Source organism: Talpa europaea, assembly GCF_964194135.1.
Source record: "Talpa europaea genome assembly, chromosome: 15".
Taxonomy (NCBI): Eukaryota; Metazoa; Chordata; class Mammalia; order Eulipotyphla; family Talpidae; genus Talpa; species Talpa europaea.
In genome coordinates this window covers 70,487,587-70,506,133 of record NC_140083.1, presented here as the reverse complement: position 1 = coordinate 70,506,133, position 18,547 = coordinate 70,487,587, and the positions used below count along the sequence as shown (strand labels likewise).

General features: G+C 42.2%; 1 protein-coding gene across 2 annotated transcripts in view; it reads right to left on the bottom strand.

Moving 5' to 3' along the window:
* Nucleotides 1-18,547, bottom strand: part of ANO2 (anoctamin 2) — a gene marked incomplete at both ends in the record, with an annotated part of 266,883 nt that overhangs the window by 130,659 nt on the left and 117,677 nt on the right. For both annotated transcript variants that reach the window (XM_084255831.1, XM_084255830.1), the window contains 2 exons: nucleotides 1,679-1,839; nucleotides 7,221-7,355. In XM_084255831.1, coding sequence (XP_084111957.1) covers nucleotides 1,679-1,839; nucleotides 7,221-7,355 — 296 coding nt within the window. The remainder of the gene's footprint in view (nucleotides 1-1,678; nucleotides 1,840-7,220; nucleotides 7,356-18,547) is intronic.

Here is an 18,547-nt window from a genome sequence, read left to right as displayed (position 1 = left end):
CAGGAAGCTCTGACACACTCCCACCTTGGTGCGCTCCCTCCTGCTCTGGTAGAGGAAGAGAGAGGAGCCAGCAGGGGCAAGACATTACTGAGAATGTCGGCAGGGTGGGGAGCTATTTGTTCATTATAGCTACCTGGGAGAGAGGGGAGACAGTTGTTGGGGCTTAAAAGAGGGAAGTACAATTGAAAACCAAGATTCTCTACAACAAGGAATCACACATCCAGTAAGTTGTTAAGGGATCACAGCCCCGGGGTTATTAAGCTGCACCTACTCGATCATGGTAATGGCTGCAAGACAAATTAACGGGAATTAGGGTTGCAATATATCAACACATGAATGCATATTCCAGGCTCCATATTTTTTCAAATGGATTTTGCTGTAATTACTAGATGTTCCTGCGTGACAAGGAGATACAAAACTGCCTCTGACTTCCAGGCAGCAAGTCTCGACTTCAATTTTCCCTACTGCCCCTGCCTGGGAACAGCTCCAGAGCCTCGTGATTACAGGTGCCAATTCCTCCCACTCCCTGTCCCTACTTCTGTGAGCTGACCACGGCCCATGTGTCCCTGGGCAGTAGCCATTCTCCCCGAGAATAGAGTGTCCCCTGGAAGCTGCTGGTGGTGGGCTCATAATATGGGAGTCTTTCTTGTCTAGATCTTTCTCTACCCAAGCAGAGGTCCTGACGGGCAGGCGGCAGGTCGTGTTCGGTCCTCCCAGGGCTGTGAAGAACGAACCTCTCCTTTCTCCTCACACTTGCAGGGGTGTGACTCACACCCGCCCTGGCATGTCCTCCAGGCCCCCGCGGAGTTGGTGATAAATCAAGCAGCTCCACAGCGGGACGGTGGCCCTGGCGGTATGCAATCCAGGGGGAGAGCTAGGGCTGCACATCCGCTGATGAGTAAAAGCAGGTGGCCACTCCAGACGGGCTGGAACATGTGGGCTTGGGCCCTTCTTTATGCACGCGGGTGTGTCTTCTTGGAAGAGTTCAGTTATCATGGGGTTGTTATTCCAGGCCACCCCAGTTTGGGAGAGAAGAAAAGTGTGTGTGCGCATGTGCGTGTGTGTGCATGCACACACATGTGTGTGCATGTGTGCATGTGTGTGGTCAGACAGCTATGTCTCAGAGAACATTTTTACCCTAATACTCGAAGGCAAGGGAGAAGGAAGAAAATGAAGGAACTATTTGTTCTTTCCTTTACAAAACCCTTTGGTGAGACTATTGAAGTTATCAGTCATGTTACACAAAATCATTTCAGTCTTCATTTGTTGGTGTGCTGGAAACAATATTGAACCTGGACTCAGGAGACCAGGTCTCGGTCCACCTTTTCCACCAGTTAGCTCTGTGACCTTGGCCACTCTGAGTGTTATGCTGGACGACAGCTAAGATTTGACATGACTTAGCAGGGTATTCCAGAAGTGCCTTAAGGGTGTAGTATGAGTTTTCAAGACATATGTAGATTCAAGTTCTGAATAAATCATATGTGAGACAAATACAAGGTTAAGATTCCATTATATTTTTCTAAACATAAAGGATATCTAATTCTATTTACACATATGAGAAGAACTGTCCCTAAAATTCTTCTTGAAATACAAAGACTACTAAAGGAAGCAGTCCTTCAGAACTTAGTCACTGTACCTTTTTAAAAGCATTGCCCATGTGTTGGTGATGCCTACTTACCCCACAAAGCCATGAAGATGGAAAAGAACACGGTGGCAGGGTTGTCAAACAGGTGGCTGGCCCGTGCAGTCCCACAGGCTGAGCTGAGGTTCCAGTAATCACAGGACTTGTCACACAGGGGACACATGGTGAAGGCATTCTGCTGGTCACACATCTCTTTGCTGCAGTGGACAGAGGCCACTGGGTCACACAGAGCTCAAGCAGGACCCCCCCCCCAAGCAAATCAACCCCAAACCTCTCCCACTTCCAAATCCATGGCTGAGGTCATCTGCTCCACAAATGAGGGGTATTAAAGATGCTAAGCTTGGATTTTTCACTGTGAAAGCGTTATCTTTAATTTTGCCCCCAAAGTAGAAGGGCCACCTTTTGAACTGTGCAGCTCTCTGACATTTGAAGTGTCCCAACAGAAAGTTAGTGACCAAAGTTTCAAGAGATATGGTACATTGAATGGTGCCTTAAAAAGTCCCTTCAAATGTGCTGAGTCTATGAGGTTGGTGGAAGATCAACAGTTGGGAATAAATCACCTGTCTGAAGTTAGATTTCATAATCCATTCTTCAAGCACAGGTTGCCTTCTTAAATCCTACTGGCTGCCTTGGGAATGTGTAATACTGGTCACCAGGAAAACCAAACATGAGGTGTGTGTGGCTGGATCAACACCAGCTCTTACTTCTAGAAGGAGAGGCCATGTGAAGTAGAATGGAGTCAGATATAATTTGGAAGTCCTTCTCTGAGTGCATCAGTTGTAGGATGTGGGTCAATGAAATCAACCAAATAAGAATAATCATAACCTTAAAATGGGACTAAGGGTAAGGTAAATTCTTCCAAGGTCTAGATTCTATGACACTTGGAGAAAGAGAGAGAGACGTGTGAGTCAAATAACCATCATATACATTCTAACTTACTCTCATTATTTCTATTCAATAAGCTGATGAACACATTTGAAATTCCACTCAAGTGATTAGCTGGCTCCAATAAATCTAGGATCACAGTGTGTTTGCAAATAAGCAGCAAAGAATCAAAGCCTTAATGGACTTCGCAAATGTCCCCCCACACCACATAGGTAGGAAAATGAACGAACTTAGCACTTTGGTATGGAACACTCCCTTTGGGGAATAACAGGCAGATGGTTAAGTTCATGTCTTGGGGGAGAGGGTGAAGATGTCAAAATATTGTGAAAATGGACTCTGGCTGTTTTTACACACAGCAGGCAGGGGGTTCCTGCGCTGAAAACCACAGCTGCGTTTTCTCCTGAAAGAGGCAGCAGAGGGCGCTACAGAGCATGATTGACAAGTGGGAGGCCACTGCAGATAAGGACGCTGGCTCCCTGTGTGCTGAAGCCAGGGCTTCCTGAAACCCAGACTGACAAAGGAGGCCTAGGTGGTGTTCCCCTTCAAGAAGAAGCTGAAGGGCCTACCGGAGGGCTGTCACTGTCTTTCAGGTTCCAGCCCTCATGCTTGTTTTTAATGACCTATTAAGTCCATCACTAGAAAAGTCCTTTTGTGTGAGAGAATGGAAATTCGGAGTCTCTGAGGGCAAATCCTGGTTCCTCCAACTGCCTGCTAAGCTTCCATTGGCAGTGTCAATCGCAATGACTCACTCACATCGACAATATTAAATAGTAATATCATAGTAAGTTCAGCTGTGCTAGCTTCACTTGGGTACATTCTTATTGGTAACTGGAGAGCAAGGTTTATTTTAAGTCTTCTGGGTCAGAATCAAGGTCACTTTGCAGTTGAGAAGTGGCTACTTTTGGAGAAGAGAGTGCCCTCTTAGAAAACAGATTCTCACAGAAAGTTGTTGGCCTGTATGAAGAAAGCTAGTCGAGAGTTTGCTTCTGAGCTATGTCTGAGCACGCAGGAGTTCTCAGGGCATGCCCTTCAAAGGCCTGCATGAGGGACGTCACTTTGTGGTTTGGGATTTTTTTATGCATAGGTTGTATATATAGTGCATGTATACATGATCCTGATCAACCTGATCCTGATGAAATCTAGTCAATGTTGAAAGGTCAAGAATGAGAAAAGTGTTAGCAACCAACTCAGTACAAAGCGCTTTGAAACATAAGTGCTGTGTTAATGATTGGTTTTAAAATTAGAATAGTCAACTATCAATCATTTGTACAAAATGGTGGCCATTTTGGATACTCCCCAAATCATTTAAATTGGATACTCCCCAAATCATTTAAATTTGAAATCAGAATGCTTTATATGTATTGGAGGAATTTTTGGTTCGTTTTTATGTAAACAATTTTAACAGAATTCTGGAGAAAGTCAGCCTCGGGATGTCATTAAAATGACGATGCATTCCCTGAGGAAGGCTGCCTCTAGACAGACTGAAAGACGGGAGTTTGCTTAGAAGTGATAGAGAGTCTGGGTCATTCACTGGTTGGTTGATCCACAGATTTCTACTGTGGTCAGAATCTAATGTATTAGGTATTGCTCCCATCTGTCATTTTTTTCTAGAATGCATTATTAGTTTGGTAAATGGCCTGACAATCAGTTTAACCAAGACCCCAAAGCCAGTGGTGTTTCCTGCTCACAGGGACAGAAACAGTGACACATCATCTGCCAGTCAGGCCTCGGACCTGTCAACCTTACACAAGCCATTTTTTTCAATCTGGTTTAGACTTAAGCTTTTTCAATACTCCAATTGCTCTTATCAATGAAAGCAAATGCTGACAAATGAAACCAATTCCTTGGTAAGTAAAGTTCTACATTATGCTGTGGAATCACTACTATCAAATGATTCTTTTGATCTCACATATCAAAGTTATGGTGACAAAGGTACCACTCAAAATTCCAATTAAGGTAAATATTCTAGTTTGGCTACTGAAGTGTGGTAATACAGATATAACTGTCGGGGGAATTGAGTGAAGGATTCACTGGGCCCTTCTATATTAGCCTTCAACTTTCTGTATATCTATAATTTTCTCAAAATAGGGGGATTTTAAAAAGTCACACCTAGATGATAAGTTTCAGTTTCAATGCCAATGTTAGAAACCTCTAAAATAATTCCAGGAATAGAGCAACTTTTTAATTATCCTTAGGAGTGACTGATAGACGCAACCTCCAAAAGATCATGAATCTATTTAGATTCAGTCCTCGGATGTAGTAGCTGTTCCTTTGTTGATGAGAAAAGGTACTTCATGAGATTTTTTTCCATCCCAAATTTTGACGGATAGAATGATTTTACTGGAAATTATGAATAAAGAGCAGTTCTTTTTTAAAAATTCTTCATAATCTGTTTAATATTTTTCTATCACTTACACCTTTCTGATCGGCCACAAACTACCCTGTGTCTGAAAACTCCAAAACCAAAATTTCAATTTTCTAGCAGTCAATCTGAAACTTTTCGACTAATTTACAATTTAAAAAATTCTAGTATGCAAATAGAAACACACCATCTCCCCACCAATACACTCACATAACTGAAATAAAATCTCATGAAACAATACTTACACTTGCTTATTGTGATGGTGACTAGCATTTCACCTCAAACTTCTCTCACTAGCTTCATTCTACTTTATCTACTCCACCTTAGAACTTCATTCTAGTTCATTTAAAAGACAATCCTTTAAACTTAATCCATAATTCAGCTTATAAAACACTGTACCAGCTGACATGCAATTTGGCTCATTGTAATAATGATCACATTTTACATATACCCACTCGTGTGTGAGTATGCTAGCATGTACACAGACTTATATCTTCAAAGCATGAGTAGACCATGGTCGTTTCCAGCAGGGGTCACTGTCTCATGTATTCCCACATGGAGCAGGAGGACACAAATTGTAAGTCACGCCGTGAGCTGACATCCCCCCACTACCCTGGTTCTCTATGCACAGATCAACCTGAGAGCGAGCTCTCTAGGAAACACAACTGGACAAGGGAAACACAGGAGCTGTTTTTTCTTAGAATGCATCAGGAAAGACCAGTTGAAGCTACTGGGCTACCAAGAAGACATGAGCTTCTGGAAGACTTCACAGCTTCTTGAGAAAAGCAAAGGCTTTGGAACAGGTGGTCGTGGAGTTCAGATCGAGGGCTAATGATTACTAGAAGTTGATGCTGGGCAAATTGCGTGACTTCACTTAGCATCAACTTCTCCATCTATCTTAGGTAAGAATAATAATACTTATCTTACAGAGTTCACAGCATTGATATCTACAGGATCAAAAAAAAAAAATCTAGAACAGCCAAACCACCTAGTGCCACTCTTGCATGAGCCAGATATTTGGTATGCATTCATCTCTCACATCATAGGAAAGGCAGGACCCTGACAACTGGTCTCTTGTGATCAAATTCTTAGCACTCCCAGTCAGAACCATGGGACAGAGATCCTGGAATGTCATACACACGTACCCAAACACTTGTCTCTTCTGCCAAGTTATTTAGCTTTATTTTAAACATTGGCACCACTACTTCCAGGTCATCTAATTTGCGAGATCCTTTCTATGGTTTGCTATCGTGGCAAGAAGAGGTATCTGGTTCCTACCCACCCTTTCCTCAGATAAGCACAGCTCTTGCTCCTTTCTTCAGGATGCCCATTACTTCCCCCATTACTATCCCCAACTTTAGTGGACACCCATCAGTTGCCCAGTGTTCTCATCCAGCTATCAAGCTAATTCAAGTTGCATTTTCCATCATTTGCAACCAAAATAGCATTCAATTACATAAAGCGTGCTTCAGTATGCAAGGACAGCTCTGCAACAGCAAGAGATTTAAATTCTAAATATTGGCTAAGTGTTTCTTTAGTCCCTTGTACTCTATTTCCACAGATGCTGATTCATTCAACAATTATCTCTTAACACTTGGCCACATGTCAGGCACTGTCTCCAGCCTTTACCCCACCACAGAGGTAGATGCTATTATCACCCTTTCACAGCCAAGGACTCTAAGACTCAGGGAGAGAACAATGCAGTCACATAACTAATATGGAATACTGTCAGTCCTAAAGGCTACTATTTTCAAGTGTTTATTTTCTTTTAGGCGCTCTCTTTTCCCAGAAGAACGAGCTCTCCAAAAGTTTAGTCAAGGGACCCGTCACCTCTTATAATTTGGCTTCCTGAACCAGAGGCTGAGCTTTCCTCAGCCCCAGAGCTGCCTGTTCCTTCAGAGAGCCCACAGCATTTTATCCCAACACTGCCTGACCCTGTAGACACAGCCACGACCCAACATCACCCCTCACTTCCAATCTTGGTCTTATGGGAAAGCAGGGGGGAACGTCATGATGTTGAGAAGAAAAGCATTTCTCCACCATGATTTTTTTTTATTAGTTTTCTCCCAACCGGTCACTTCAGACCCTGGTCCTGGAGAAGCACCTGCCCAGGAGGGGAAACGAACCATGCCCAGCATAACTCTGGAGCCATTCCTAGAACCTGTAACTCCCAGAGCTGTCTCTGGAGGGTGTTATGTGTGTGGTAAGGGAAGGGGGAGAACAGAGGCTGAAGACTTTAGAAGGAGGCACGTGAAATGTACTTGCAACCAGGACGGCCCTCGAGACTGCTAATATACGGGAACTGAGTCTTTTTCCTTCCAGCCAGCTTACCTGGGGATATCTTCCTCGATCGTTGCACACCCATAGAGAAACACAATCACCCCAATTACAGAAGATGGGATGAGGAAATATGTATATAATCCCAGCCAGGCAAAATACAGTCCAATTTTTTCTCCAAAATACTTTCTGGAAAAGAAAGAAAATAAAATGTGTTAAGAGCATCATATAATTTCCTTATTCCTATTTGTTCTAACCCTAACAATGGGTCAGTATAAATGAAAATGGATGGAGGTTCATGGGGTAGCAGGGACCTTAGCACAAAGAACCAACACTTGTTCTTTTCTGAAATGAGTGACATTCTATTGGAATCATATAAACACACCTGTCCTGGCCGTTCATGTGAAACCAAGAGGAAGAATTCAGCTCTTAACACCAAACGAAAAATATGCAATAAATTTGACATATTTATCAGACCAACATGAATCACATCATCACCTCACAAATACCACAGTAACCAGTCAACAATAAATACAACTTTTTGTAACTAGTTCATTTAAATGAAACACACAAATTATTCGGGAGGCATATATATCAGCGTACACACACCAATATAGACACACTCCTAGGAAAATGACTAGAAGAAACTCAATAAAATATTAGTAATGCTTTCTTAAGTTAGTGGTATCAATGGGTATTTTAGTTTATTTTCTAATTTTTATTTTTTTTAATATTTTTTTTTATAGAGGCATGTTTTATTTATTTATTTTATTTGTTTGTTTGTTTTTGTTCTTACATGCACTGGGTACAGTCAGAAGCGCGGGAGGGTGAGAGAATTCACCAGAGCCAGAGCGGGGAGCAGAGCAGGCAGAAGGACTGAAGTACACTGCTGAGGGGAGCAGCGGGCGGCAGGAGAGGTCTGCGCGCCAGGGGGGACCCTCCTCCGGTGGCCGGGGAGCAGCCGGGGATCGAACCGGCGCCGCAGAGGCCACGGGCAGCTTCGCAACCCAGCGCTCAACCGCTGCGCCACCGGGGAGGCCCTATTTTCTAATTTTTAAACTCTCCCTGGTTAATGAACTACTTTTCTTTAAAAAACTATTTAAAAAAAAAAAAGGTTATCTTTTTGATGCCCAGCTCATAAAGCTCTAAGTTGTCGCACTGAGCTTCTGAAAGGGATTTTCCTTTGATAAATACTGATTATGGATGCTTGATGAGAATAATACAACTACTGAGGAGTGGTATTTTTTATTTCTTGCGATCTTCTGACATAAAGCACAGGAGGCAAATAGGCCCATTTTTTGATGAAAGGACTGAAGTGCTAGGAGATCAGTGAACAGAATTTATTTACTCGTGACCAGGAGTTCTACCTCCTCCCCAACTCCAGGATACAGACAATGCTAGAAAATGCAGCTTATACTCTAACAAGACAAACTGAGTAATCTGTGAAATCAAGGCTTTTCCTGAAACCATCAGACAGCAGAAACCAGGTTAACTGAATATTAAAAAGAAAGAGGAGTTTGCACTCATCCCTAAGATCCTAGCAAGGACCACCACCTGACACTCCTGGGAGGATAATGGGCAAGGAAAGACAGCTCCCTTAGTTGCACACAAGCACAAAAGCCCACCCATCTTTCAGGACCATCTCTTATTCAAATCAAAAGTCTCAACCAATTGGGAGAAGGGACTCACCCTAGGACCCAGGCAAAACTACACTGTTTCTGAGCCCAGACAGGACACGCTACAATAGCATTTGCTTCTGGTGGAGGAAAAGGAAATCGTTTGGGGCCTAGGATTCTAAAAACTTACAAATCAGAAGTTTGTTGCCACTGCAGAAGAGTAGATCACTCTCTTCCCCAAAGAATCCCCACAGATAAAAGACAGATAAAAGCTAAAATAACACCCTCCACTGACTGAGGGAACTGGAAGAGGCTAAGAATGCTGAGAAAGTCCTGCTTTGAGGCTCAGCATGAGTCTAAAGCTGAATATGGACCAGAAAAACCAAATCTCTAATCCCCCCAAATCCCCTCACCCATATTTCAAGGCCTGCACAGAGGATCAGCAGTCCGCTGCCAGGGAAGGGGCAGAAGAGTTCCCTCTGTGGCAAAGTAAGCTGAGAGTGGAAAGTGAGCAAGGGACAATTCTGCAGTACTCTGTGGTTTCCATGAAGCACAAGGCAGTAGCATCCCACTGCTGAAGAAATCTGGAATCTCCACAGATACACTGAGAGTGAATCAACTACAAAATCCAAGCTCAGCTCAACCTGATGAGACTCTGCTTCCCTCACTATCTGTCCACTTCCAGGTGTAATTACCATTTAACTCAATTTCCATTGACTTTTCATACACAAAGTCTCGAATTCAATAAAAATCTTGAAAGACATTAAAAATAACCCACTGTCAAGAAGATGGGAAATCAACAAAACCAAAGTTGATCTAGTGTCAAAGTTCTCTGACAAGGACCTCAAAATAATTATAATGAATATATCAAGGAGGAATCTAATGTAAAAACAAGTCAACACAATGCATGAGAAGATTGGGAATTTCCACAGGGAGACAGAAACACAAAAATGTAAGTGGAAATGCTAGAAACAAAGACAACAAATGATATCAGATATGAAAAATGTCCTTGTTAGGGTGCCTTAGCAGAAGACTGAACACAGCTGAGGAAAGACTCAATAAACTTGAATATAAGTCAATAAATATTATCCAAGCTAATACACAAAGAGAGAAAAAATAATGAAGAGGAAAAAAAAATCTAGCAATCAAGAGCTGTAGGACAACATCCAAGAGTCTATCATACATGTAATTAAAGTCCCAGAAGAATTAATAGAAACAGAATAGAAAAAATATTTGAATAGATTATGACTAAGAATTTTCCAAAATTAATGAAAACAACCAAAGACAGATCCAAGAACTCCAGAGAATGCCAAAGAGAATAAATACAAAAATAAAATCCCACATATGTAGGTGTATCATACTCCAACCACTGAAAACCATAATAAACTTCTGAAAATCTTTAAGCCATCTTAGGAAAATAACAAGTAGTAGGGGATGGAAGGGGAGGATGAGAAAAGGAAGAACAAAAGTAGGATTTACAGTCAATTTCTTGGTAGAAACTATGCAGACCAGAAGATGATAGAATGACAGCCTTGACGTATGGAAAGGGGAAAAAAAATCAACCCAGAATAATACATGCAAAGAAACTTGTATACTTTAAAAGTTAAGTCCAAAAAGACTATTTCAGCAAGCAAAAATTAAGAGAATTCATTGCCAGCAAATCTGCACTGTAAGAAATATTAAGGAAGTGCTTTAGGCGAAAGAAGCATGATCCCAGTTAAAAGTCTGACTCTACACAAAGAAGTAGAGAGTACCAGAAATGGTGGAAATGATGGCAAATAGAAAGATGCTTTTCTTATTTTTAATTTCTTTAAAAGATGAAAGCATGCCTTCTTAATGACGGCAATATCTTTCCCAAATATGATAAAATGTGTTCTTTAAAAGCCAAAGACTATTAAGTGATTAAGTGATTTTTAGTCTCCAATGGGTCACAAAACAGAAACAGATATATAGTATATCTGTGATATTAAAATTTTGTGGGGGAAGAAAAGGGGAAATGTCTACAAAGTTGCCTTAGAGAAACAATAATGGAGAAAAGGTAGACAAACATTAGTCTGAGCAAAAAGTGTAACACTGTTAGTGTGGAAGTAACATGTGGAAGTAAAATGCATGACCATAATGCACAAAAAACAAGAGGGGAGAAATTTAAGTACATTCCTATAAGATTCTTACCCTATCTGTGAAGTGATACAATATTATTTGAAAGTAGAATATGGAAAGTTAAAAGTATATTTTGTAAACCCTAGAGAAATCACTAAATTTATAAATGGGTATAACTAATAGGCCAATATTGAATATAAAATGAAATCATAAGATACACTCACTTCAAAAGAAGGTATGAAAAGAAGAAAAATGACAGAACAAATGAAAACAAAGAATGAGCTGATAGAGCTCAAATACAAATATATTAATGATTACATTAAATGTAAATGTACAAGAGATCCTTCCACTTTAAATAAAGGTGTGTTTAGATATATAGATGATAGAGTTATATAAGAAAAAAGTAAAGGAATATATACTTTGTAAACGTATATCAAAAGAAAGCAGGAACAGAAAAAAGCATACATCAGAACAAAGAACCTTCTATATATGGGCCAAAAAAGATCATCAAATAAGGATAAAGTGGGCAATTCATTAAGGAGATCTAATAATCCTAAATGTACACACAAAATGCATACATCAAAATTCATATAATAAAAACTGATAGGATTGAAAGGACAAATAAATAAATTCTTCAGTATGAACTGGAGAGTTCAATACTTCTATCTCAATAATTGAGAGTACAAGTAGATACAAAATCAGTAAGGGTATAAAAAGGCACTATATACCTACTTAAACTTAACCATCATTTATAGAACATTCCATTAGGAAACACATTATTTTCAATAAACATTCATCAAGATAGACCATATTCTGAGCCATAAAGCAAGTTTAACAAGTTTAAAAGAATAGAAATAAAAGAAGTTTTGTGCCCTGACCACAACTAAATTAAGCCAGAAATCAACAACAGAAAAGTATCTGGGAAAAAATCCTAAATACTCAGAAATTAAACAATATCCTTCTAAATAACCCATGGGTCAAAAAAAAGATCATAAAGGAAGTTAGAAAATATTTTCAATTGAGTGAAAATGATCATACAACATATCAAAATTTGTGAGATGCCATTTAAGAAAAACAGAAAGTTATACCAGTAAATATTTTTACTATGAAAGGAAAGTTTTAAATTAATAACCTAAGCTTGTACTTTAACCAGAAAAAGAACAAATTCAATCCAAAGCAAGCAAAAGGAAGGAAATAATAAAGGGGGCAGCAGACAAGAATGAAATTAAAAACAGAAAAACAATCAAGTCAATGAAACCAAAGCCAACTGTTTGAAAGGATCAATAAAATTGATAAATATTTAGTCAGACTGATCAAGAAAATAAAAGATAAAACACAAATTATCAATAATAGGAGTGAAAGAACATTGCTACAGGCCTTACTTTTCACTGTCATGTGATAATGTTAATTGTCTTTTCATCTTATCTTCTCTACAAATCATCTGGAAGAAGAGTCAGAAGGGAGAAGGCAGGAGAGCAACCAGATGTAATAAGCACAAATTGCCCTTGTGCTTTCATCTTGCTTATCTTACTTAGCCTCATTTTTAATCCCCCTAAGTCTTTTCCACATGAGAAAACTGAAGCTCCCTGTATGGCAGGGAGCTGTGTGGCAGGGCTAGGGCATCCAGAGCAAGCACTGGTCTCTTGTCATTTGACCCTCCAGGTCTAGTGCTCTTGGCAGAATAACAGCAGTGATAGTAACTGATGTTTATTAATGGTGAATTATGTGCCAAGTTCTGTTCTAAAAAGATTACAAATTTCTTCTTCCAACTCTATGAGGTGTTATGCTAGTATCCTGAAATTATAGTTAAGGAAACTGAAGTACAAAAAGATGAATCCAAGGTCATACAGCTTAAAAGAAACAGACACAAAATGTAAATCCAATTAGTCCAATTTGAGTCACGCTTTTAATCTCTACATTACACTGATTCCTTAGAGGGAAAGAAAAATGGTTGGACAGAGGACAGACTCAGGGACAATTGGCCACGTGGGGGGACGTCGCATAGTTACCCCCCACCCCCCAGCCTGTCATGTTCTCATGCTTTTCTCACCTCTGTAGCCACACCAGCACAGCATCCGCAAGGAGCATTCAGCCTTTTGGACATATGACTTCCCCAACCACTGCCCTTAACCCATACAGTCTATAGATCTTTTCTCCCATTGCCTCCGGGCTTATGCTTAAGTAAGTGTCAGGAGCCAATGTGATAAATTAAACTTCCCTGGGGTACTTTGTCACTTATTCTAGGTAAACATTTGTATTCCAACAGATTTTGAAGATACAACACCTTCATCTCTTAAAGAAAGGGACAGATTATTTTGAGGGGATTTTCTAGCTGCCCCACCTAAGCAGTAGCTACTCTGCTTATTCACGAAAACACTCATGTTGCACAGAGCCTAGATACTAGACAAGGGAGACAGGGAAGTCAGAGTGCATTAAGGTAAGAACAGAGGGAAGAGAGAAGGAAAAAGACTCTATTACGTCATTTTAGGGAAATCGTAGAGCAGGGGTGCAAATTCAGATGCCCTCAGGAGCCGGACAGGAAATGTAAGTGATTGAAGCAGGCCAAGCATGACTAACGAGAGCATTACCAGTAGGAAACCAGAGAGCTTGGGTCCTCTGTGGGGAGCAGTAACCACTCAGTTCCAGAAGTCCAGGGTGACATGTGGAAAAATAAGACCAGCATTGCCAGACTCTATGATTTTCCAAGAAAAGTTGGAAAACTGTATTTCTCCTAATTTTTAAATGTTAGCAATTAATTCAACTGGAAAAAATGTGCAAGGCAAATAAAAGACACCTGAGGTCAGGACAATGTCTGTGGAATATTTTCTGTGGTCCAGCAGAGATCATGGAACACAGGGTCTGGAGTCGGGGGAGCTGGGCAGGAATCTAGCCTCCGCTGTTTCCTAGCTTGGGAAAGTCTCTCAACTTCTCCAAGCTTCATTTTTCCCATGTGAAGATATGTTAATGTGAAAATTAAATGAGCAAGGCATATCAGGTCACAGTAAGCAAACAATAAGTGTTAACCATTATTGAAATTAGTCTGAAAATCCATGGGATCTGCTACATTAACATAAAAAATTTCTGGCCATCAATAAACAGCACTAAGTGAGTAAAAAGATCACAGAACTGTTTGTGTGCATACACTCCATAATGGTTTTACTTGTATCCCCATAAAACATAAAGAACTTCTATAGATCAATAAGAATTACACAGACAATGCAATAGAAAAATGAGCAAAAACTTGCCCCATGTCCCTGTGAAAGGGCACTTCATTAAAAACACACACGAGGGAACAATAATCACATGAAAAAGTGCTCAACTTCCCTAATCCTCAGGAAAATGCAAACAAAATCACAGTGCAATACCTCCACATATTCAGAAGAACAGCAAAAAGGGAAAATACCTAATGTTGAAATTTCTCCACATTTGGAAAATGTGGAGAAACCAGAATGCTCACAGGGTGCTGGTGGGAGGTATACAGGTAGAGCATTGTGGAAAAACTCTCTGAGCATGGACACCCCCTATGATCCATCAACTCTGCTCCTATGTATATGCCCATAGAAACAGGAAAATGTATACATACAGGTATGTTCATAGCAGCTCTATTTATAACAGCCAAAACCTGGAAACTACCCAAATGCCTATAAGCAATAGAATGGCTAATATATTGTGATATATTTGCCTGGTGGAATATTATACAGCAGTGAACAAGGACAAATGACAAGAGCACACAACAATGTACACACATCTCACAAATGAAAGACATCAAAGAATATATACTGGCTTCTTTTACTTATATAAAGTTCAGAAACAAAACAACTGTGCTATCAGTCCAGGTAGTAGTTAACCTTAGGACAGTAATGACTAGAAGAACAGGTTGGGGCAGGGGGACTTCTGCACCACTTAACGATGCTTCAGTCATTGACAGATCACATAACAGACAGTGGTTGCAACAGACTCCATATATAGCCCAGGTGTGGAGTAGGCAGGCTCTACAGACACATCTGGGTAAGTGCACTGTAAGATGTACACAATGAAAAAAAATCACCCAACAACACACAACTGTGATGTCTTTCCTTGATCTGCATACTCATTTTGAGAACACACTGGTGTATTCAGTTTTCGAAAAATCAGTTACTATTGTATATATATGCATTCCCATACATAAATTCCATATTCCATATACATATATACATAAACACTTTCATTTTTTTTAAAAGATTTATTTATTTATACAAGCACTGGGTACAGTCAGAAGTGTGGGAGGGTGAGAGAATTCAACAGAGCCAGAGCGGGGAACAGAACAGGCAGACTGATGAAATACACTGCTGAGGGGAGCAGCGGGCAGCAGGAAAGATCTGCGCACCATGTGGGACCCTCGCCTAGCGGCCAGGGATAGAACCGCTGCAGAGGCTGCGGGCAGTTTCGCAGCTGAGCACTCAACTGCTGCGCCACCGGGAAGGCCCTAAACGCTTTGATTTAAAGGGAATTTAAAAAGCACCCCAAGCCCTTTAATGTGCAGGTCAACAGATTCCCTGAGGTTATACCCTCCATCACTTCTCTTCAAGTCAGACAGCATTTAATCCATGTCAAGCACACATATCACTCAGGCTCAGTTGTCACCATGCCTGAAAGGGGGGTTTTCACCTGAGTGAAGCACAGAAGGCCAGGCTAACAAAAGAACCAAAAATGAGGCTTCCAAGAACAAAGCAGCCAGGCCTGAAATGCAAGGTCAACCTTCAGCAGGGCAGCCCAAGGCAGTGATGGAGACTGAAAGAGGCCTGTGCCCTTCCCGGGGCGGGTGAGCAGAAGGAGAAGAGGAGATGATTATCTGGGAGCAGGCGTGTCAGCAGGGTGTGTTCCAGGGGAGCAGGCCCTGTCAGCCGGAGGGGGTGACTTCTGCTCTCAACTCCTGCCAAGCCCACATCAGCCTGACAGGACAGCGGGCATAGCACTTCCCTTCCTGCCCTTACAAAAGGCTGTCAGACTTTCCTGGCCCCTCAGGAGTCAGATTAAAGGCAAACCCACTCAGGTGCCCTTAGCAGCATTATGGGCAGGTGCAGGGATGCCAGACAGAAAGTTCTGAGCCTTTAATTAAGTTCACAATGGTTGGTTCTCTGGAAGACAGCCTGGAAATTGCCAGCTACAGAAGCAGTCAGGCAAGCCAGCAAAGGCCTGGCCATGGTGAAACCATGAGGTAGGCCAGGCAACATGGCCTTTGTCTTCTAAATCACCAGTGCCCTCCAAGGTAGAGAATGTGAGTGGACTGTGGTTGATACAGAGTCAGCACTGGCAAGGAATGGGAGAGACAGGGCACCGACTCAGCAAATGCGGAGCCCTGAATTACGTGCTTTAAGCGTAGGCAACCATCTAATGCTCCCCAAGCCCTACAAGGTGAGTTAAGAATTAGTGTTAAGGACCTCTCTGGTGGCACAGGGGGTTAAGCGTCAGCAGTGTGAAGCAATCCACAGCCTCTGCAGCTCGAGTTCTATCCCCGGCCAGGGAACTACCCACATGGCACAGCAGACCTCGCCTGACTCGCCCACTGCTTCCCTCAGCAATATATTTCAGTTGGTCTGCCTGTTCTGTTTCCTACTCTGTCTCTGGTGAATCCTTTCACCTCCCACACCTCTGGCCTGTACCCCAGGTCTTGATGCATAAATAAATAAATCTTTTTTTAAAAAATAATGTTAGAATTAACACTGCAAAACAGCTAAAAGTGACTCAGTCTTTTCAGGTTTTTAAAAATAATTTGTTTGGGATAAATATTCAGTCAATGCAAGGCTGAAATTCCTGGTCAAATTGGTCTGTCCCAGCTCCAAGTGTCTGCTGCCATGCGGTGTCCAGATGAGGAGGAAGTGTGTGCATCTTAACCAAAGGGGCAGAGAGAGAGCTTCTGACCCAGAGGCTTTCCCCCGGGGATTCCCTGGTCTAGCTTAAGCCCCATGCTGGCCTCCGCTGAGCAGTGGCCCCAAGATTGTGGGGGGATCGACCACTAGTCCTACTGGGGCTCCGGTGAACACCAAAGTCATTTGCTGCCTCTTCCTTGGCCCCAACAGCCCCAGGTCCACTGTTCTTGAAATTCTCTGGAGCCTCTGGACACCATATGTGAGCTGTGAGCTGTGGGTTGTAGGGCACAGCGGCTCCAAGCCACATACCTAGACATCTCCCTCAGCCATTCCTGATCTCTCCATTCCTGAAACCCATGGTGTTAGTGGTGTTAGTGGTGCTAACACCATACAGCAGGCAAGGTTTTGCTAAAGGACTTTTCATTTTCTAAGGCTGCATCTCAGGTGTAAATTGCAAACCCTGGCATTCGGATTCACCCCAAAATATCTAAGTGTTCTATTCCCCATTCCTACCCCAGAGCCGCCTAACCCCAAGGTAGAGAGGAGCCAGAAGAATCACCTGTCAATTCCTACCCCTCTCTGCCCTTCTAGTCCTCTCTTTAAAACAACCTTTCCTCACTGGAGAAGTTTATCTTCCCTTCTTGGTTAATAAGACTTTCCCCCATGTCCCATCCCTCCATCCCAAACTCCTCACCCCATTCCTAGGGAGGATTTGCCATTCCCTCCCCTTCTCTGTTGACAGAAGGAGGGAGCAAGGAAAAGCAAAAGGACTGTTGGTTAGAAACCCAAGAAGAGCATCAACATCAGAAGGGATTCAACACTCCAGGTGCAGATATACTTTCTGTTCATTTTTTTTTAATTTTTTTAAAGATTTATTTATTTATTTATACAAGCACTAGGTACAGTCAGAAGCGTGGGAGGGCAAGAGAATTCACCAGAGCCAGAGCGGGGAACAGAACAGGCAGACTGACAAAGTACAATGCTGAGGGGAGCAGCATTGTACATGCTGCTGGAGGGGCATGCTGAGGGAGGGGCATGACAGAAGAGGTCTGTCGCGCCATGTGGGACCCTTGCCTGGTTGCCCGGCAGCCGGGGATCGAACCGGTGCTGCAGAGGCTGCGGGCAGCTTCGCAGCCCAGCTCTCAACTGCTGCGCCACCAGGGGAGGCCCTATGTTCATTTAAGAGTGGCACTTATCAGTTTCTTTTCTCAGGACCTGAAGCCCACAGTCCTTTTCTCCAGCGACTATAGACATGCCTGTAGGAAATGACCCAGGCCTCTCCCCAATCCCGCCTCCCAGCTTGGGCCTCCTGATCATCAGAAGACAGTCCAGGGCCTGAGCCCATGTCTGGTAGTGGATTCCACTGGCTGGAGAGTAGCAGCTGGATTGTCATCCCTCTGCCAAAGCTGAAAGCAGCCACGAGGTGCCTGTCCCTCTGCTGGGCACAGGCCAGCATCACAGTAGCTGGCTCCTGTAGTCTACATTGGGAGAGGGGAGGTTCTGAGTTCTTAATCCTCCCCTGGAGGGCTAGAGAAGGCTCCTTCTGCATAGTTCATTTTTTAATATTGGCATATCCAGAAAGTAATAAAATGTAAGAAATGGCTGGGCTCAGGACACAGGGCTATGAAATTCAAGTTCTGCTCAAGTCCTAACAACAGGACACAGATGCCAGCTAATGGGAGGGGAGCTGGTGGGATGGAGGGCATGGGGCTAGAATTACTATTTAGATTCAGAACCCTAAGTCCATGACATTCTCCTACACCACTTCTATCAAGTGTCTCCCTCTTTCCTATCAAATCTCAAAGCAGTTTAAACT